At 36.4% G+C, this 22,297-nt stretch overlaps 1 protein-coding gene across 9 annotated transcripts in view; it reads right to left on the bottom strand.

The window, feature by feature from the left end:
• MAPK10 (mitogen-activated protein kinase 10) overlaps positions 1-22,297 on the bottom strand; it is a 533,352-nt gene that overhangs the window by 9,667 nt on the left and 501,388 nt on the right. For all 9 annotated transcript variants that reach the window (XM_087864017.1, XM_045791146.2, XM_045791168.2 and 6 more), the window contains 2 exons: positions 9,660-9,723; positions 7,898-7,975 (listed from right to left, as the gene is read on the bottom strand). In XM_087864017.1, coding sequence (XP_087720143.1) covers positions 7,898-7,975; positions 9,660-9,723 — 142 coding nt within the window. The remainder of the gene's footprint in view (positions 1-7,897; positions 7,976-9,659; positions 9,724-22,297) is intronic.

Here is a 22,297-nt window from a genome sequence, read left to right as displayed (position 1 = left end):
ATCTTCTGTATTTCCACGTGAACTTTAAGAACAGACTGTCAATTTCAGCAAAGGAAAAGACAGCTGTGACTGTGATGGGTATTGTGTTTAATCTGTATATCAATTTCGAGAGTATTCTCATCATAACAATATTAAATCCAATCAGTGAATGAATGGAATATCTTTTCATTATTTAGGTCTTTAATTTCTTTCAACAATGTTTTGTAGTTTTCAGAATAAAAAGTTTGCACTTCTTTTGTTAAATTTGTTTGTATTTTATTCTTTTTGATGTTATTGTAAAAAGAATTGTTTTCTGTTTGTCGCTAGTATATAGAAATACAACTGACTGAATAAATAGGAAGTCTCAGTGTCAATGGATTGAGACCAAATGGATCAAATGATGACATATACATCTGATGAGTGTTATAATTAATCAAACTGCCCATGTTAATGAGAAAGATTTTTGTTAGTGTGTTTTATTTAAATTATGACAAAATAACCAGTTTGAAGGTTTTAAAATAAAGTTTTGGCATTATACAAATCTTAATAAGTACATAAGTATTTAAAAGTATCTCTACATAATTGTCCTGATCTTCTCTTGAGCTAGGGTTTTTTTTCTCCTTTCCTGGCTGAAGCTGGTTATGTGGACATGTTCTGATTGTCACAGTTAAAAGTTCAGTATTGACTGAAATCACAGTGAGAGAGAACTTAGCTGAGATAAGGCTCCATATTAAGAATACAATTTGATTTTTACAAATAAACAGAAACCTACAAAATGGCAGCTAGAGAAATGATACAAAGAACGTTGAGGAAATTTCCCCAGAAAAACAAATTTACATCTATAAATAATACTGAATGAAGGCAGCAAAACTGAAAGTAGTGTTCAATAAACTCTTCAGATAGAAGGGATCATACTGCAGATTACGCTTATAAAATACACAGCACTCCCCCTGCACCTATTTTAATAAGCCGCATATTGTCAACACACTTGTGAAACAGTCTAGGTGTTATTCCATGTAAGTCCTCTCACTGCTACACATAGGTTTGCTACATGATTTATCTCATGTTTGTTTCCCTTGCTTCTTTTTACTTCTTCCATCATACTTTTTCATTTCTCCTATCTTCCTCAATCTCTACTGTTCAGCACAGGATTAAGTACCCAATTTAACAAAGTATGGAGTATCTTTCATGTGTACTCCCCTGGATAGGGTTTGTGAGGGAAAGCAAATTTCTTCCTTCTATGAAATTAGTGAAACTGTTAACCTATTTTTGGCTAATGATCATTTTGTTCATTTGTCTTTCTTCTCCCTTTGTTCATCAGCTGGCTAACTTCTATAATGGAATGATCTTGCCCTTTATTGTATCAATGTTGAATGCAAATTATAGTTAGTTTTCAATTATTCAAAGTTCAGAATCTTTATCAACTGTCTTTCTAAGGTTTCAGAGACTAATGTTCCTCATTTTTATAGCACAAATTCATTAAGAGAGGTCCTTTCTTCTAATGTTTCCCCTATAAAATTCCCATTACATCTGCTTTTGTATGGGAGTGGGTCCTCCCTGTCTCGCGTGTGCTGGAGCAATCACGTGTCCTGTCTAGCAGTGTGCTGGAGCTGGATTCAGTGGCTCTGAGAGCCAAGTAGGAGCCCCAGCATCTCCTTCCAACTCTGCCTTCATTGATGTCACAGTAGCAGCTTGCAAGTGGTCACAATAAGAATACACCACAGAAATCAGTAAATGCCACTAATCAGTCCTTTAGAAAAGGATGGTTGTTAAAGATCAACCAGTTCCTCACTATTGCCCAAAAACGTGGTTTCTGCAGGACTGCTTCTATTGCACTACAATAAATACCCTCTTGACTGCAGCCACTTCTGGCTTTCCTGGAGGATCCTTTCAGGTCTCTCTTTATGTGGGTAATAAATAAACTTTGTAAACCACAAAACCAAACACAAATAGAGGAGTCAAGACATGGACCTTGGCTTCAAGTTGTTAATTTACTGCCAAACAGTTTGTGAAAATCTCTTAAATTGAATTGAACTGACTCGAATTTGATTATAATATCCATTTACCCAGGATCCCCTAGCAGTGTGATAAATATCCCTTCCTTCTATATTTTTTTCAGAGAAACCAGTAGAGAAGTTCATTTTTTAAAGTTTACCATCAATAAAGCATTAAATTTTTATTGCTAAAAATGCTATTAAAAGTAATTGAAAATAGTAATAGGGCTGCAGATGAGGAACAGTAGCTACTTTCAACTCTATGTGACCAAAAAAAGAAAAAAAAAAGGAGCTTTCAAGAAAAGAAGTTATACTAATGAAAATTTCTAAAACTAGAAATATGTAGCCAAAAGATATTCATTATTTCAGGGACAATGTTCTGCTTTTTTTTATAATATTTTATTTATTTATTTGTCAGAGAGAGGGAGAGAGAAGGAGAGAGAGAGCACAAGCAGGAGGAGTGGCAGGCAGAGGGAGAAGCAGGCTCCCCACTGAGCAAGAAGCCCAATGCAGGACTTGATCCCAGGATCCTGGGATCATGACTCAAGCCAAAGGCAGACGCTTAACAGACTGAGCCACCCAGGCATCCCAAAATGTTCTGCTTTTTAAAAGGAAATTATTTTCCTGACCCATCCAAACACAAAAAGTAGACATAGAGAATTAGACGAAATACTAGAATAAAAAAATCACTGACATATATTCCCTTCTTTTTATGCGTCATCTTGAGTCTCAGCTTGTTTGGGGCTGAGATTTTTAAATAAAAAATGGTGACTACTGGACTAGATCAATGACTCTAATTTGGAATGGCACACTGCTATAATGTGTGGAATATGGTGAGTGGTGGGGGGGGGTTGTATATGAAAGTCACCTGGGAAATTTTATCTGTCATTTAGAGATTCTGAAAAATCTCTACCCATCCTGATGCTAAGTATCTTTAAGTTGGTGAGTCATTGTTACTTATGGGAGGTTTACTTCTTGAGTGGAATGGGGGTGGTGAACAGACTGAGAAATTTTGGATTAGATGACCTCCTATATTTGTTCTAGCTCTAATATTTTATAACAAATGCTTTAGAAGAAAATTAATTTCTATACTCAGACTGCTTTTCCCTTAGCAATCTTTACAAATCAATTCAGAAAGCAAGCAGCCATGCTATTCTTGAAAATAAATCACTATGCAAGTGAAATCAGATAGCAGATGGGAGTACAGTTATTTATCTAGAAACATATCTGAAGTTTAGATTTATTTCTTATTGATATACAACAATTCCATCAATAAATTTCAAGCTTATATATTGTTCTACAAATGCACATTTAACTTCCTATTTGTATTTCAAAGGTATCACTAAAAACATGAGTTTGGGTATTAGAAAAATTTTGTCAGTAAAAAACTGCATTTACTTATTCTCTTGCTGTCAGGTTCCCAGTGTTGCCATGACTTAATAGTAAGGGAGTCTATGTTGTACTATTACTTCATCCTCGCTCTTTACAAAATAAAATATGATACGCAAACAGTAATGAAAAAAGGTGAATACAACGAAGAATGCAAAAAAGCTGACTTTTCAAGTTTTCTTAGTAATTGCTTTTTTTTCCAGCACAGTCTACTGCATATATATGTATTACGTGTGTGCCCATGTGTGCGCTTGCGCGCGCGCGCACACACACACACACGCAGTGGTGTGCCCATAAAAATTCAATTGGCTTTCCAGGGAGAAAAAATTGCCCTGATTTGTAGAGTTAGCCAATTTCCACATCTTAAATCCTGCATGGTGGATTCCAAGCTACTAACACAAGGTCAATAAACTCATAGTTGGGAGGTACAGACAAGTGGCTCTCATGAGCTAGTAGTCAGCCCCCACACAAGGCTGTCTTACGCTTCTACATGCTGCATACAAATACATCATACATCATCATATCATGTAATATATAGTATACATATGATGCCTCAAAATCAAGCCATGAATATTCTCCTTTAAAATCATGTAGTGAAAGACTGAATCCACATCATTTTAACTATAAATTGGTTAAGCCAGTCAACTGTAGTTTAGGGCATGTGTACAAAGTCAAAAATTCATGACTGTTACAGGTAGGCAGAATGTTTAAAAACAATGGCTCAGCCTTCTCACATGTATGTAGGGCCTAAGTGGCGTATTTTCAGTGTCATGTTAATCATAACACAATAAACGAGCCCATAAAAAATTTAGGAATATGCAGTTTTCCAGAATAAGTAAATAACCAAATAACCATCTGAAAGCAAATCTTTATCTGAAGCATGAGCAAATGCCAAACCAATAACAGCAATGCATATACTTGATACTTGGCTCACGTCTCTTTATGGCCATTACTAGGGTGAATAAATATTTCCTGGCATAAGAACATACTGAATTGCATACTGTATTATAGCTTTGATCCTGTCTTGAATTCCATCTTTAGAATAGCACCAAGAAACATAAGGGAGGACCTGAGCAGCAATTTTCAAACTAATAAATATTTATCAAGCCACTATTGTATGCAAGGCACAACACTCAGGCACTGCATGGTACACGAGGATGGATACATACAGTCTTTCTTCTCAATTGAATTTACAATCAATAAGAGGTTATAAAACACTCTTTAAAATATAGGAACCAGCAGGACCCATAAGAAGGAAATACCTTATTCTTTGAGAAGATATGAAAAGGCTTTTAGGACAGATATGAAAAATATTTTGGGAAATGGTAGTATTTGATAAAAGAACAATTTAGAATGGGCAACATTCCAAAAGGGGGGGTCCAATCAAGTAAAATAATGGTAACATAGGACCCTACAACAGGTGTAATGCGAAAGGTGGAAAAACCAGGATATATTATGAGGATCATCAATGTCAGGAAATGGTTAGTAGGCTTAAACTGCCCACGATGAAAAGCCACTGGAGAGCGCTTAGCAGTGGAATTTCCAAAACCTACAGTCTTGAAAGATCAATTTAGGTAGAGACTAGAGCCACAAAGATTACTTCAGGAAAACTTTAATCACAGTGGTGTTCATGGGAAGGGTTGTAGCAATTAGATGTAAGACATCCAGCAAGCAGAGTTTGGGGGATGTAGAAAGTGTCAGTGATAGTGTAAGTGTGGGTAAAAGGTCGGTCAGCGGTTTCAGACTGGGAGGCTGAGAAAATAGAGCTGCCATTAATAGAAATGGGAAAATTGAGAGAAAAATTTACTCCTGGGGTGGGTGAATCTAAACAGAGTGATGTGTTTGATTTTAAATAAATGGAATCTGAATTGGCAGCAATTTCATACGCCCTGGCCCAGTATTCTAATTCTCCAAGACTAGATTATATTAATCACTAAATAATTTAGTGGAATGGCTTTATTTTCTAGCCCCTCCAGAAATAAGAAACTGTTATATAAACTAGTCTTTGGTTTTATTCACCTTAAATGTATTTCTTACAAACTTAAAGGGTTTTACTTGGTCAAGACTTTGGTCAGCCTATTCAGAGCACACAGTTGTATATGAGAGTAACTTTAGATACTATTCAGAATATTATCCAACACGTGGGAATAAGGCAAAAAAAAAAATGACTATGCAACCTTTGAATATCACACTTGAGCCTTTTGTAAAACGCCCACCTAAGGGTCATCTGACTCTTCATGGAACGTAACTTTGTGTAATTTCTTTTTCTCAATAGATTAGGAGCTAGATGTTTTACAACACTGTAAACTTGTATAAAACTAATAAAGTATCATTTTTTTCTGCCTGGTAGAAAAGATAACCACAAAGGTAGGTTTGGTTGTCCTGTAGGACATTTACAAGTTTTGGGTTAATTTGGTGATCTTATTTCAGTATTCTTTTTTTCCCTACAGACTACATAAATCCTAATTTCTCATATCTTCATTGAACTACCTTTGCCATTCGGCCATTTCCCTCATTAATGAGTTAAAAGAAACTTCTACATGTACTCCCCTTTTGCATAAGAATTATGGTTTTAGTGATTAAAGAATTATGCCTGATTATACACAAACTGCATTCCCTTACCAAATATTCAAACACTCTTTGTATAGCGGACCGCTCATCCCACCCTTCAATGATTAATTAGTCTCACTTGTACCATCCTAGGTCCCTTTTTGCCTTCCCTGAACTGTACTGTTGGCATAAAATGAGTCGTGAGAATAAGATTTTTGTGGAAGTGTTGTGAAAGTTTTGAAAAGAAAATTGTGGATTTTATGTCATCACAGATGAACTGTTGTGGAGTCCTGGTTAGGGCCGAGGGCAAAATGGAAGAGGAAACAAGCGGAAGATGGGATGTCCTGGGGTGGGTGGCATGATCCCACCTCCAAAGGAAAGAAGATGAATAAATGATAACTTGAATTAAAGATGAATAGAAGAGACCCAGCAAAAAAAAAAAAAAATTGGTCTAGTCCTACCCTGAGCTCCTAGGTCACCTTCATTGGATCCTGGTATTTTGACTTCTTAATGATTATAGAAAAATGTGTTCTGGCCTTTATAGAAATTCTTAAAACAAGGGGTCTTTCTGCCTTAGCAGGTGGCATCTTGAGGCTGTTAGATTTCGTCTTTGGGTTCCTTAATCAGCAGCAGACAGAACATGCAGGTAAGTTCGGGACCACTTCTACAGACCTGTATCAATCTGGATGCTAGAATGAATGAGCAGAGTGGGCAGATAACCCCAGTGATTTCCTTCACCTTCTTTGAGGAAAGGAAAGACTTGGGATAGAATTGGACATTACTTGAATGAGAAAAAAGAAATGTCATAACTGAATTGTATCTGTTTGAACATCATAGTGATTTGGGTGCAAACCAGTTGTTCAAAGAGTAGTATCAGTATGGAGAATTGATTAATTCATCCTATACCTTTTTTCCTGAAACAATTTATTTATTTTTATTTTTTTTACTTTTTTGTTTACAATTCCTTCCTTCCTTTCTTCCTTCCTTCCTCCCTCCCTTCCTTTCTTTTTTAAAGATTTTATTTATTTATTTGACACAGAGGGTGGGGGAGAGCAAGCACAAGCAGGAGGAGTGGCAGGCAGAGGGAGAAGCAGGCTCCTCCCTGAGCAAGGAGCCTGAGGTGGGGCTTGATCCCAGGACCCTGGGATCACAACAAGAGCCAAAGGCAGCCACTTAACCAACTGAGCCACCCAGGTGCCTTTCCTGAAACTATTTAAAGTGCATGAGAAAAAACTATTATCAAAGGTCAGGCACCAAATTCTTTTTCCTCTAAACAACTAATCATTTGCAGCCTACGCTGTCAGTTGAGTGTAGTTTAAAGCTAGAGATAAGCTATCACATTTTCTAAAACTCTTTATATATTTTCTTTACATTCAGAACATAGGTCTTACGAAAAATATATCAGCATTGAGTGCAAGTAAACTATCTCATGTAATCCTAAAGCACATTACTAGGATCAGCAAAATACACACAGTATACGTAGAAATGTGTGTTTGATTCTGTAGATGGCAAACTGAGAGATTTTGCATGCTGACTTTAATCAGAACCCATCTTAGCAGATGCTTTAACTACTGTCACACCAACCTTGGGGAGAGTTCCAACATTGGAGTGACAGCAAAGAGGTTTTGGCTGGAGGGATTCCTGACCTCTACATAGACATGATGGTCAGAGCACATGATGGATGTGTTTTGATGAGAAACAGTTACCCTTTAACTAGCCAATGTTAATATTTCTTCAAGAGTCACTATTATCTTAAAATAATTCTGAAAAAACTCTCGCGCTGGTTATCATAATCAGAATAATCAGAATGAATGCCACACTAAATATCAAAAGGAGTAGAATGAAAATCGCTGGAGAGAAATAATCATATGATATTAGTTCATGTGCTCTATTAACAATGTTATTGGCTGCAATCCCCCCTCAAGGCCAAAAAAAAAAAAAATACACAAGTACTGGTTTGTTAGTTATTCGCTGAGAGTGAGTACCTGAAGGAGAAGGTTGTCCTTTTACAACACCGTTTTTAGTCTTTTCTTCCGAATTCATTACTTCCTTGTAGATAAGTTCTGTAAGAAACAAATATCAGGGTCATAAAAAACAAATTTCTCTTTAATATGCAGACAAAACTTACTAGTTAATGACAAATAATAACATTTTGATGGGGTTGAGTAAACTACAAATCAATTGGGATTCCTTTACTCTTCTATTTCTACTTCTTTTTGCAATAGCACAGAACCTGGCAAAAGTAAGTGCTCAATAAAACATTTGACCAAACAAATGTGTGAAGAATACACATTTTGCTTGGTTCTGAATTCTTTGGGGGGATTTCTAATGCCATCTAACATTATCTCTTAAGAACTTTAATGGCTCAGTTTTGAGTATCCAGATTTCTTCTATATTCACTCCCTAAGAGATGCACATACCCTCCTGACTTTAAACTATTGGTTCCCAACAATTTTCCAACTCTTTCTTCACTTTTTGCTAGACTCAAATCTTGGACTTGTAAAACTAAACTTGCCTAAAACCCAACATTATAACAATTATTACATTTATTCCCAAACTAGCATCCATTTCTGTTGTTCTTTTTTTTTTTTGCTAGAGTTAAAAAGTGTATATCTTCTTTCTTTAAATTTTCCCCTTTTAACTAAAAATCAGAGCTTCTTATTCATGCTTTGCGACAGGTTGCAATTTATATAATCATTGTCCTTTACAAGTATTTCTTTCCCCAGTTTCCAATTTAGTCCATGTTCATCCTCAAGTGATATTTATAACCTAACACCTACCTACACATGAACTCTTAACGGTAACTTCTGGTCCTTATTAGATCAATCAAGTCTTTTCTATCATTTAGCATCTTTGTTTACTTGGTCCACTGTTTGTATGTGTTCATTTTTCCATATTCTCCAACAAGACCCCTTGACTAGAGAAATCTCTTTGTTATCTTTATAACACTTTTTGCTCATTTCTACCCTTTTCCCCCCCCATATGTCCCTATAATGGTATTTTCTTGTTTTTCCTCCCCAACTTATAGTGATTATTTCCTTCAAAGCAGCTAAAATATTTCTTCTCTTCAGATCTTCCATTTATGTTCCTCCTCATTTTAACCTAATGGTTTGTTATGATCTGCATTTAGTTTTTCATATTTACTCCACTCTGTAGTTATTTATATTAGTTTAACAATTCTTCATAGTTTCTGGTTTATTTCACCCTGAGTATAATCTTGACCATGCATTATGTGCTTGAAAAAGTTCTGGTGAAAAAAAATGAATGTATTTAGTCATTATTTTCTTACTTTGAAGGATAAATAAGCCATTTAGATACAAATATTTTCTATTTATATTTTCAAGTCCTATAAATGAAGTGAATTAATTCATATATTAACTATCTTTTATTTTCTAATGTCTAGGGCCATCTTAGACATAATTTTGTTTGTTTTATGTGATAATTTTATGTATGAACATGGAATGTGTCATTCTGAAATTTTAAATTAAATCTTGCCCTCCATCATGACAAATCCTTTGACAATCAGTACAATTTTAAAACGTTTTAGTAATTAATTCCTTTCATTCTTGAGTACATGTAATATTGTTATTAATATGAAAAGATAGATAAAGTTTTGAGAGCTTTGAAAGTGGTGTGAGGATAGTGATTATAAAATCATCTGCTACTGAATTGCTTTCAAGGGAGATGCCTCAAAGATAATTTCTGAGTTTCAATCAAGGAAAATGTATATTTAAGTGGTAGAGTCACCTTTCCATTCTTCAATGGTGTGTTCTCTTTCATCCAACTGTTTGTCATAAATCTGAGGTGGAGGCTGTAGAATAAAAACACACAAGAAACTTAGTATAATTAACTCAAATATAACTAAGCTCTTACAGTACATGGGAGTACCTTGCTATTCATTGATTTAGGTGATGATTGGAATCTCATATAAATTACGGGTAAGTGCAGTGGTGCAGAAGTTAAAATTTCCCCACAGATTTATGAAGGATTCATTGATATGCTGATATGTACTGCTGACCAAATAAGACAGCAGAATCCAAACTGAGAGCTCACTTCCCAAGCCTGATTCAGAATCCAAGTCTAAGCAACTAATAACTAGTCTTTAAAAAGCAAACGAGATATTTGATTACAAAGATCCAGAAGCTATTTCCCCATTCACTCTCCCCTATAACAGAACCCTACCACAACTATCCCCCACTAATAAGATTTTGTTTCATTTTTGGACCCTCCTGAAGAAGAGTCTTTAATACCTCTCAATAGACCATAGTACTAGTTTTTAGCATAAAGACAGATTTAGATCTAATCCACCTTTTGTTTTTTTGTGAAGTGTCATAAAATACCTTTATATATAGCTGTGTGCCCTATATTTAAATGATATTTTCCCCCCTCAAGCTGAAGACTCTGTCAGTTGTCTATAGAGGTGGGTCACCGTAAACCCTTGAGGGCCACTTGGAAGACATACTATGACAGGGCCTTCAATCTGACTTATGGAGTCAGTATTTCTCTTGCTATAAAGAGTTCAGAGTTGGAAAAGGAGAGATTTTTCACAAATCCAGGTGCCTTCCAGGAAGGAGGGTCTCAGATAGATTCCCTGACCCCTTCTTCATGGTGAAGAGGAAGAAGATTTCCTGATAGGGGAGTACTATCATGATGACCTAGGGTAGCTCTACTTTAGGCCAAGTGACATGGAAAGAAAAAAAAATCTCTTGGAAAATATATCACCATAAGGTAGATAGAGAAGGGGCAAGGAGCTCCACTGGCTGGCAATGGATTGAATGAAAGAAGAGCTACCAATTTCTGGTGAAACGAGACAGGGCACCCTAGAACTCATCCTGTCTTATACTCCAAAAGCAAAAATTGTTGTAAGAAACTAAAAGAGTTACTTAATAAAGTGACTCAGGCCTATGAGGACATGCGTCCCTCTAATATAGCTGTCATAGGAAGGCTTTGGACAAGATTTTCAGAGACAGCTCCTGCCTTCTGTTGGAGGTCATTGGCTCATAAGCAGTAGCTTAATACAATAGTAGCCCTTCTTTACTGCATTTAGAACCTCTGGTAGCCTGATTCATCACAAACATAAATATTAATTCTAGCCCTGATATGCTGGAGCAGCCTCACATACTACAAAGGTAACTGGGTATAAAAACAGAAAATTTTTCCCAGTTGTGAGGCAACTTAACACAATACTGAATTATTGAGAAATAACTACTGATGCAGGCAGATATTCCTCTATTTTTAAAAATTTTTAAATTATGATCAGTTGGCCACTGTATCATTAGTTTTTGATGTAGTGTTCAAAGACTCATTAGTTACACATAGCACCCAGTGCTCAACACAACATGTGCCCTCCTTAATACCATCAACCTGTTACCCCCTCCCCCCACCGTCTTTCCCTCTGAAACCCTGTTTGTTTCCTGGGGTCCATAGTCTCACTACTAGGTATTTACCCCAAAGATACAGATGTAGTGAAAAGAAGGAGCACATGCACCTCAATGTTTATAGCAGCAATGTCCATAATAGCCAAACTGTGGAAGGAGCCAAGATGCCCTTCAACAGATGAATGGATAAAAAAGATGTGGTTCATATATACAATGGAATATTACCCAGCCATCAGAAAGGATGAATACCCACCATTTGCATTGACATGGACACAACTGGAGGGAATTACACTAAGTGAAGTAAGTCAAGCAGAGAAAGACAATAATCATATGGTTTCACTCACATGTGGAACATAAGCAAAGCACAGAGGACCATAGGGGAAGGGAGGGAAATCTGAAGGGGGAGAAATCAGAGAGGGAGACATCACTAGCCATCAGGGAAATACAAATCAAAACCACAATAAGATACCACCTTACACCAATTAGAATGGCAAAAATTAACAAAACAGGAAACAACAAATGTTGGCAAGGATGTGGAGAAAGGGGAACCCTCTTACACTATTGGTGGGAATGCAAGCTGGTACAGCCACTCTGGAAAACAGTATGGAGGTTCCTCAAGATGTTAAAAATAGAGCTATCCTATGACCCAGCAATTGCGGACACTCCTTTTAACACCTGTAACTGCTATTGAGGTAAAACGCTTTAAATCAGCTACTGTGATTCAAATGTGGCTGGCTGAGTAGTCTTTACTGAAAGAGCTAAGCAAAATGACACCCCACCCTACCCCATGACACTAGTGAGAACGCAGAAACACTGAGTACATAAAGGTGAGGGGACTGGTTGATTAGGCACTGCCTTCAGGACCTGACTAAGGCAGAACCTTCTACTGCAAACTATAAAGGATTCCCAAATTATAGGACTATTACGATGTAATGAGTAAATGAGTAAAGTTTTGTTGTTGTTGTTGTTGTTGTTTTAATTTGTGAAACTGTTATCTAAGTAAGCTAATGCAAAGCCAAATTCTGGTTATGTAAAGACACTGGGCTAAGGGCAGGTTTCCTGCTTTGCCTCTTCTTGAACACGTGCATTGCTGAGGCGAGGTCCCCTGCCTAACAGTGTGCACAAGCTCACAGAGGTACCCAGAGCTCTATGCCTTGTTGGTGCCTCTTTCTTCTTCTAACAATAGACTCAGCTCAGTATCCTGTGTGGGTGGCTTCTCCATGCAGTGCATTTTTCCACTCAAGTTTCAAAATTGAACATGGCTCAAGAATATAGCTCCTGCCAAAGCACATAAATGCCATTTTCTCTATGCAACAAAACTATTTTGAGAGAGGCTTTCCTTGGATCTTCATCATACAGCTGTTGGTAATGTATAAAGCATGAAGTACATAGACTCTAATCACGAACAAACTACAAAGAGAGAAAAAGTACTGAGCCCAAGATCTGTCCTTTCAACAAACCAATAGGGCTGTAAAACATACTTGCATTATAGGTATGGCTGAAAGGGCTACATGTTCAGAGTTGTGCTTTATTTTGTTTTGTTGTGCTGTGTTTTGTTTTAAAGAGGGGATGTAATCACCTGCGGTGGAAGGGTACTTTCACATAAAGATGTCTTCCACATAATAATATAAAAGAGGAATTGACCGATAATCTAAAGACAGTAATGCCATATTCAAACATACATATATATGTGCTTGGGCAGCAATCATAAGATGAAATTGTCTGTAACACTCCTTGCCTCCATCTTCTAAAGAGAAGCTGGTGTTCTATCACTCAGTTATTCCCTCCCCTTCTCCTTATTAAACAGGAAGGATTCTCTTTGCCCAAATAACAATCTAAATAAAAAAGAAATGAGGAGAGAGGATAAAGAAAAGTGCTCCAGAGAATATTTTAGTAGATTAGAACAATTTGAGATGTGAGAAAATCAAGGATGAAATGAAATTAAGGGTAATATATGGAAAGTTATTAGAGCTTGTGACTTGAATGTTTTTTAATATTCCTCAAGTGACCTAAGATTCTCTTTCATTATTTTTGAAGATTCTGGACTCAGCTTCCTTGCTTGAAATTCTTGCAGATATTGAGCCATGAATTCCAATGGATTACATAAACAATAACTTAATATGGATTAAATGTGTTTTACATTGATGTTATTATATATGCACAAATCATTTCAATTAAATGAGACAACACATGAACAAATACATAATTACTATAAGTTAGTAAATATTAGAATCAATGTATTCATTTATTAAATTCATTCATTCAGTAAAGGTTTTGGGCACTTAATATGTTCCAGACTATATTAGAAATTGCAATTTCAAAACTGAACAATATGGCTGCTGACCTCAAAGAGCTCACAGTTTAGTGGGGTAAGACTTATATAAAACAGAAAATTAATACACAATATGATAAAAATATGCATATGTATATGGGATAGAGTGAAGAAATCCTAACAAAATGCTAGCAAAACCTTTTGCTTCTTAGAGTAGATGACATCTGTACTAGTCCCATGAGTAAAAGATATGTGAGATGTTGTCAAAAAGGAAGGGGAAGAAGAAAAAGATGACTATAGGCCAAGGGCACAGAACCTAGAAGACAGCACAGCAACGGTGGTGGTGGTCACGTGCATTTCTTTGTATGGGTGCACACACATGCAAAGAGAATTGGAAGCAGTTCCATGATAGTAACATATAACATATGTGGTCAGAAGTGACAAGAGATAAGAGCTGTGCCTAGAGAAGAAGATGGGTCAGGCAAAGGCTAGATCAAGGATGGTCTTGGGTACCATGATATGGAGCAAAGACTTCTTCCTAGAGGGGAGGAGAAGCCACTGAAAAATTTAAGAGAATGGCATGGACAAATCTATGGCTGGATTAAAGAAAGACACAACTGAAAGCATAGGGAAGAGTTAGGAAGCCAATGCATGATCTAGAAAATAAATTAAAAGATCTGACTAGGGTAGGGAAAGATAGATAGAAAATATAGATTAAAGAATAATTAATAAATAGTAATAAATCAAATTGGTAGAATTTTGGTTTTGATTAAATGAGAAAGAAGAAGGATTCCCAGGTTTCTAAGCTGAGTAGCTGGACAATGATGGTATATATGGAGCCATCTAAAGAAAGAAAAAATGGAAAAAGGGAAATGAGATTGGTGGAGAGGTAAGCCAAGTGCTATGTGGGCAGAGATGTCTATTTATTATTAAATGGATTTATATTTTATATATAATATATAATATTTCATAAATAAAATATTAAATTAAATAGATAATCTGATGATCACAGGAATGTTGTTGGCTAGAGATGTATAGATTTGAGATGATCAGCAAGAGGTGTTTGTTGAAATTATGACAGTGCATGAGATCTGTGAATGCAGGTAGGATGAGTACAGGGCCAAAATGGCCCCTGTCAGACACCAAGGTTTAAAAGTCAACTAGAGGAAGAGAAGTACACTAAGATGGAGAAGAAGGAGAAGGAGGAGAAGAAAGGAAAGAAGGAACATTTAAAGAACTACATGGATAATGAAAACATTGCGATGCTATAGAAGTCAAGTGATCAGAGAGTTTCGAAAAGAGGAAGTAATTCTCTATTTCTTATAAATGAAACACACGAAGATCTTGGCTTTTAAGGTACCAGAAGGGCATGATAGAAAGCATGATTCTGAACCCTATAAAGGTTTCTAAACCTCAAAACTGCCACACCCAGATAGATCCAGATAGATCCTTGATGGAAGACTTTAATATCAGATAGCACCTTAAAAAGTGGAACAATATAAAAGAAATGTCTCAATACCAATATGGATATTGTATTTAATAAAGCAAAAAAGAACTGCAGAACAGATTGTCACACACAGAGACACACACACACACAAAGACAGTTATGCTCTCAGATCTGTCTTCCCAACTATCTTTGAAAGTTTGATAAACGAAGAGTACTGTTCTTTATCTAATCAAGGGAAGTAAGTCACTTGTTTTTCCCTCTGAGCCTAGCCTATGTGCTAGGCTCTTTACATATGCCCTTTTAAATAATCTTTAGATCAGAAAACTAAGATTCAAAAGAATTCTTTTAAAAATATGTTGAAGTCACATAACTAATTAATGATGGATTTTTTAAATTAAACCCCAATTTAAAGAATAATTCAGAGTAAATGGTAATAGAGATTAACCTAAAATAAGGGATAATGAAACAATATTTACAGTAAACATCTTCCTAAAACAAGAAATAGAAACACAACCCAATAGGGTGACTGCATGTCTCAGTTTGCTCAGAACAGTTCCAGTTTGTGCTTGTTGTCCTTATAATTACTAACAGTCCTCAGGCCCTTCACTGCCACAAGTGTTTGGAAGAGAATTTTGTGAGCACCCCACATAGCAATGTTATGACACGGCACATCAATGACCACAGGTATAGAGTAATTAGAGGATGAAAAAATAACTAAATTGTAACATACTCTATTGCCGCGGTCTCAACAAGTGCAGCTGTGTACACTTTCGTGCTCTAAGACATCATGTCAGCATTTCCTTCCACTTTCTCCATTTTTAAAAATGTAAAACTTATCTATAAAATATGGCTTTTTCCAGAAAGCATGTTAAAGAGTACAATTCTACATAACAAAATTGGGATTGGGCAATATGGATTCTGTTGGCATTCTTTTGAGTTTTTGCCGCCAGGCATGATTTCTTGCTGAAGAGATCTCTTGAATCAGTATTATTCAAATCCCTAATTGATTCTCCCAAGATACAACTTACTCTCTTGTGACTTCATTTTATGTCACATATTTAAGTAATAATTAAGTAAAATGTACAAATTTATTCTTTCCTTAATCTTCAAAATAATCCTGTCTTCAACAGCATCACGGAATGTTAGTGATGGAAGAGAGCTTAGAGATTATCTAGTGCTACCCTTATTCAAATTGCAAATGAGCATATAAAAACACCACAGATGATTTGTCCATGGTCATAGAGTTCACTGGTGGAAGAGTTAGGAATAAAATGCATGATCTCTTATGGGAAACGATGGGATGGAGGAATTCTTCTGGGTTGCAGAAATGTTAAGTTGAATAATTCAACACTTACAAAAAGATTTTCATTAGTGACAAATTTGAGCCTGCCACTCTGGTTTCTGTTCCAATTTTCTGTCAGTCTACACACATAGCTAGATCTGGCAAATATCACTCAAGTAGTCAACACTTATATCCTGAATGCTTTTTGTCAAAATATCTTGGACAACATCAAGACCTCTATACATGTGAATCTCAAAAGAGATGAGAACCAGATATGAGAAATCTAAGTCATGCAAAGTTGTTTTTTCTATTCATTTTTGAGCTCTGATTTAACATTGTTTCCGAATCAGTCATGTTCTGAACCATATGACAATCATCAAGTTGGTATTTGTTTTCTGCTTCTTTTGTCCTAATTAAGCATACAATATGGTTTTGTTCCACTTTTTCTCTGTGTTCTGCTGTCTTGTTGAAAATGCCTCGTTTGAAGGCTTTACATAGCATTTTCGTTCAGTGTGGGCATTCTCTATTAATTTGGCAGCTGGATCAAAGAAAATGATATTACGTCCTATTGAAATGTGCTTTGTTTTTTCATATTGACTTTTGCAGCTTGAGGAATGTGAAAAGATGCACAATTCATTGTAATGCTTCAAACAAGAAGGGTGGGTTTTGGTATAAAATTAGAAATCAGAAAATCAGAATATCCATTTAAAGAAATGTGCAAAATTTTGTATTTCCTTTAATCTATATATATAGATTAATTTTTCCAAATGTATTTTAAATTGTTGATGAATAGAACATCTTAATATTTTAACCTCCTGAGTGGAAAATATATATTTAGAGGGAATACTTTTTACATTGGATGAAATATGTACTTTTTTATAATTTTTTTGACTAATGACACTGTATAGTATGTCCTATTTTTTTCCTAAAACTTTATATCCCTGTAGCACCAAGAATAGTTCATTATCCATAATGGAGCTCAATATTTGCTTAACAGTCTTACCAACATTCTTCCAAATTAATAGGAGTATAATAGCAATATGCACAATTATCAAAATAACTAAGTATAGTTATTTCCCAGAATTACATAGGTTCTCTATATTGTAAACTTAATATGCAATAACCAGTGACTTGGTTTCCAATTACCAAAAATGTCCGTACCTTCTTAAAGTAGGCAAATGACAATGTGTAATGTACAATTGATTGATTTTTTTAAAATTTCTCAGGCAAGTTTTAGGAACTATGTCTCTGCTCTTGAATAGAAATTAAACAATCTGGGGCACCTGGGTGGCTCAGTTGTTAAGCATCTGCCTTTGGCTCAGGGCGTGATGCTGGCGTTCTGGGATCGAGCCCCGCATTGGGCTCCTCCGCTGGGAGCCTGCTTCCTCTCCCACTTCCCCTGCTTGTGTTCCCTCTCCCACTCCCCCTGCTTGTGTTCCCTCTCTCACTGGCTGGCTCTCTCTCTCTCAAATGAATAAATAAAATCTTTTTAAAAAACGACTTAAAAAAAAGAAATTAAACAATCTAATACTAGGAATGAAGTAAATGCCCTTTAAAAGTCTGAAGAGTTGAGAGTACTCCACAATGGGGGATAAAAGGCTAATAAGATCTGTCTTTGAAAACTAATATGATAAATTCTCCTTTCCTAAGTTGCCTTACATTCGGTCCCTAAGCAGGGCCCGAGAAGTGCTCTCAGCGGTATCCTGTAAGAGCAGAAAGGAAGACAGTTAGGCAAGCATGAATGGCACAACAGAGTGACCTTAACAAGAACTACTTGGGTGCAGAAGTTAGACTGTGCCATGTCAGAGTAAGTGTGAGGTAAGAAATGAAGACTTGTGAGATAGAATCACTCCTTTAAGAAGTGTTTTGTGGGGATGGTAAAGAACTGATAAGCTTTGACAGTTTGGATATAAAGGGGCCAAGAGTTAGGAACCAGATCCTTGGTTCAATCATCTGGGTGGGAAGTAGTGCCATGGATTGAAAGGTGTGATGTGGGGCAAGAGGAGGTGGTGGTTCTGTGTCAATAGGGTTTACAACCATTTGTACACCATATTTGACACGTTAATTTTGAGATGCCATTTTTAATGTCAGTGGTATTAGATTTGTAGATCTGGAATTCAGGACAACTTTATGGGACAATCCCTAGATTGGAGAGTCATTTGTGGTAATTAAAATTAAGGCTGTAGTCAAAGATAAGATTTCCAGGGTAAAAAGAAATTAGGTCTATAGGAGAGAACTCCTGGGAATCACAGTTCTACGAGAAGAAAAGACAACTCAAAAGCAATGGAGATTGGGGAACAGAAGTGGTGCCACCACAGCAGGAAAGGGGTAAACATGTCAGGAAGGAGAGTGTTGTCAACCAATTCTGATACCAAAGATGCATAAGATGACAGTTTTCTTTAGACCTGGCACCTAGGCGCCACTGATGACTTAGAGAAGACAGTTTCAAGGCTTGAGAAGTGAACTACAGTAATTGGGAGTAAACAAAGGCTAATTTTTTACAGAAATTTGGCAATAAAAGAAGTTACTTCCATTGCTAATGGTACCTTCCACTTATAAAGCTGTAGTTTTTTTTAAAAAATTCACTTTCGGGGCTCCTGGGTGGCACAGCGGTTAAGCATCTGCCTTCGGCTCAGGGCGTGATCCCGGCGTTCTGGGATCGAGCCCCACATCAGGCTCCTCCGCTATGAGCCTGCTTCTTCCTCTCCCACTCCCCCTGCTTGTGTTCCCTCCCTTGCTGGCTGTCTCTATCTCTGTCAAATAAATAAATAAAATCTTTAAAAAAAATAAAAATTCACTTTCTTTTTTCTTTAAAATGAAGGCAGCTAGATAATTGTATAATTACTAGTGGAAACTGACAGAATGAACAGAGAAAGAAAAGACTCACATGCAGAAAAGAAAAACTATACACAAAAAAGTACTCTATCCTGAGTTTCCTGGGCTTTGTGTACCCAACTCTATCATAGCATGATCACTGTAGCCTCCCCGACGTCTTCATTCTGGTACCAGTCATACAAAGTTGATTTTCATATATTGTTTCATTTAGTCCCTATAACAACCCTCCTTTCCTAGGTATACAACTAAAGCACGAAGAGATTAAATAATCTATAGGTAAGTGGTAGAGGCAGTGTTTAAACCCAAATCCATCTGAATACAAAATCCATGTTCTTTGCAACCAACTATAGCTTATAATATAGTTCCTGCTAATCCAACCTGTGGAAATAAATATATTTTAAAGTTTTCTTAGTCAATGAAGCAACAGACAGCAATAAGAAAAAAAAGTGAATAATGCCTTCTCTAGCTGGAGAAACCCTCAAAAAGCCATTAATTAATATTGCAGACACAAATTTCCAAATCCACTCCATCAAGGGGTTGGTATGCGCACTGTATTGTGATGCTGCCACCTTGTGGTTGGAAGAAAGCAAACATTAAGTAAAAGGTGCTTGACTGTGAGTTCATCGTTTCCATCAATTTGCTCTCACCCAGGAGTTCTCAACTATGGTTGTATATTGAAGCCATCTCTGACCTTTTAAAATGCTGATGCCTGAATTGCACCTCCAGAGATTTTAACTTAATTGGTCTGGAGTGAGATCTAGGTATCAGTATATTTAAAAGCTCCCCAGGTAATTCTCATGTGCAGCCAAGATTAAGACCTCTGTTCTAACTACTTATACAGTAATCAAAGCAAGTTTTGTCATTTGCTTAACTATGTTTCATTTGTATAGATGCAAGAGAAAATGCCACAGAGAAACAATGTGATTTTCTCAGTCTTCGATGATATATATTTCTTGGTAGAATAAAATGATTTGTGGACAGAAATCATTATATGTTTTGGTTTTAAAGAAGAGGAATGGAGAGATTTATGAGCTGTAATTAAAATGGACATGAGATTTGTATCTCATAATCAAATTTAGTCTTTGGCCAAAGTGACTGGGAAGAATCTCTAAGCCTCTTGAATAAGTCACAGATTTCTTGACAGGAACAATGAAAAGAGTACTGGTCCCAGAGCACTGTTGACTTTGACACTAGTAAGATGAGTGACCTTGGGCAAGTCCTTTCATTTGCTATGACTCTTAATTACCTGGAAAGAGTTTCAAAAACTGCTTTATTCAGGAGGAAACAAATTCCAAATGTATAACAAATATCCTTCCTGGTAATCTGGCAAATTTCTTTTGAGGACTTCTATGTGGAAAACATTGTATTATAATTTGTTATATATGAAAAGCACTAAAGTTGTCTGGAGACATCACAAGCACTAAGTGACCAGAGGAACCTTTGAAAGCTAGCAATGTAAATTTTAATTATACTGTGAACTAAGTATAATTAGAAAGCTTAATTAAATAATGCTCTAGTGGCTTACACGAAAGTTAATTTTATATTTCTCTATTTTTCATTCTGTTCTGTAGCTTTCTCAGATGTTAGGTCACAAATTTATTAGCTTTATGCCATCAAAAAGTTTAATCGTGTCTTGAAAATGGAAATTCTCTATACTGTTAACTGGAAATTAAATTTTTCAATGGTTCTTTAATCAAAAAGGCTGACTGATTGCACTACCAGTCACCCATTGTCTGAGTCATAAATCCTTCTTTTTCATTCATTCAACATATATTTATTAACCAACTACTACATGCTATAGTTCATTCTTGAATTCTACCACCCTAACCCTAAAATCTAAGCATTTATAATTCATGTTTGTTTTAGCTTCCAAACATCTCTTTAATCTTTTACCTACGTCTACCCTCAGGCCACCATCAGTTCTAACCTATGTTACTACAGATATATCCCCCTACCTTCCGTCTTCCTTTTTTCTTCTACTCCAGTCTCATTTTGCAGAAAGGGTGACCTTCTAAAGGTTCAAATCTCTTAATGCTATTCTTCTGTTTGCTAGTTTTGAATGGCTTTCCTTCATACTCAGTACATGCTCACAAAGTTTAATCACTCCTTCCTTGCCTGGTTCCTGTACACCAGCCCAAATCATTTCTCACTTTTCTTCATGGAGTTACCCCCAAAGATCTGCAGTTCTCCCAAACCTCTTCTAACCCTGCGATTTTTGCATAGCCCTTTCTTCTGCCTGTCTTTTTTATTTGGATAGTTCTTGTTTTACCCTTCGTGTTTCTATTTAGATATAAGTCCTTCCAAGGAGTCTTCTCTAATCCACATTGCTAAGTTGAGTTTTTTTTTTTCTATGTGCATCAATTAACTTAAAGTTTGGACAACTTTTCACTCAACATCTACTTGTTTTACTTCTCACTAGACTGGGGGCAAAGTCTTAAGGACAAAATTATATCTTTGTTCATCAGAGTCTAAGACTGTAGAAAGTACATAACAGGCATTCAACAATGCTTCTTTGATAAGATAACATTTGAGCAAAGATTTGGATGAAGTAATGGAAGAAGCCATATAGATATCTGGAGGAAGAATGGTCAAGGCAAAAGAAACTGCAATGCAAAGACCCTGGTGGGGAAGCTTGCATGGCATGGTTAGTGAACAGCAAGGAGGACAGTACACTGGAGTAGAGAGGAAAGGGAAGAGTATAGAAAATGAAATCAGAAAGTAGCTGGGGGGAGGGTGGCTGGGTGGCTTAGTCAGTTAAGTGCCCGACTCTTGGTTTCCACTCAGGTCATGATCTTGTGGTCATGGAATCACAATATAAAACATCTTTCTTACTATGGGTTATGATAACAAAATCTGGAACAACACTGAAGTACAGCCTTATAAGCCATTGCAATTTACTTTGAATTTTATTATAAATAGGATGAGAGGCCAATGGGGAGTATTAGTTGAGTAATAATGTAACCTGTTTCACATTTTGAAAGGAAAAATCTAGTCATTTGGAGAACAGACTACCAGGATCACAAGAGGACTGGAAGACAAGTTAGCGACTATGACATGATCTAGGGTAGAGATGAGGTATGTGTAGACCAACAGATGAGGAGTGGTCCAGGTCAGGAAATATTTAGAAGGTAAGGTCAGTAAGATTGGTTGAGGATAATCATCATTTTCTAG

The sequence above is a fragment of the Ursus americanus genome, chromosome 8 (assembly GCF_024610735.1).
Source record: "Ursus americanus isolate L20-20 chromosome 8, mUrsAme1.1.p, whole genome shotgun sequence".
Lineage (NCBI taxonomy): Eukaryota > Metazoa > Chordata > Mammalia > Carnivora > Ursidae > Ursus > Ursus americanus.
This window is presented reverse-complemented; position numbering and strand designations above follow the sequence as displayed.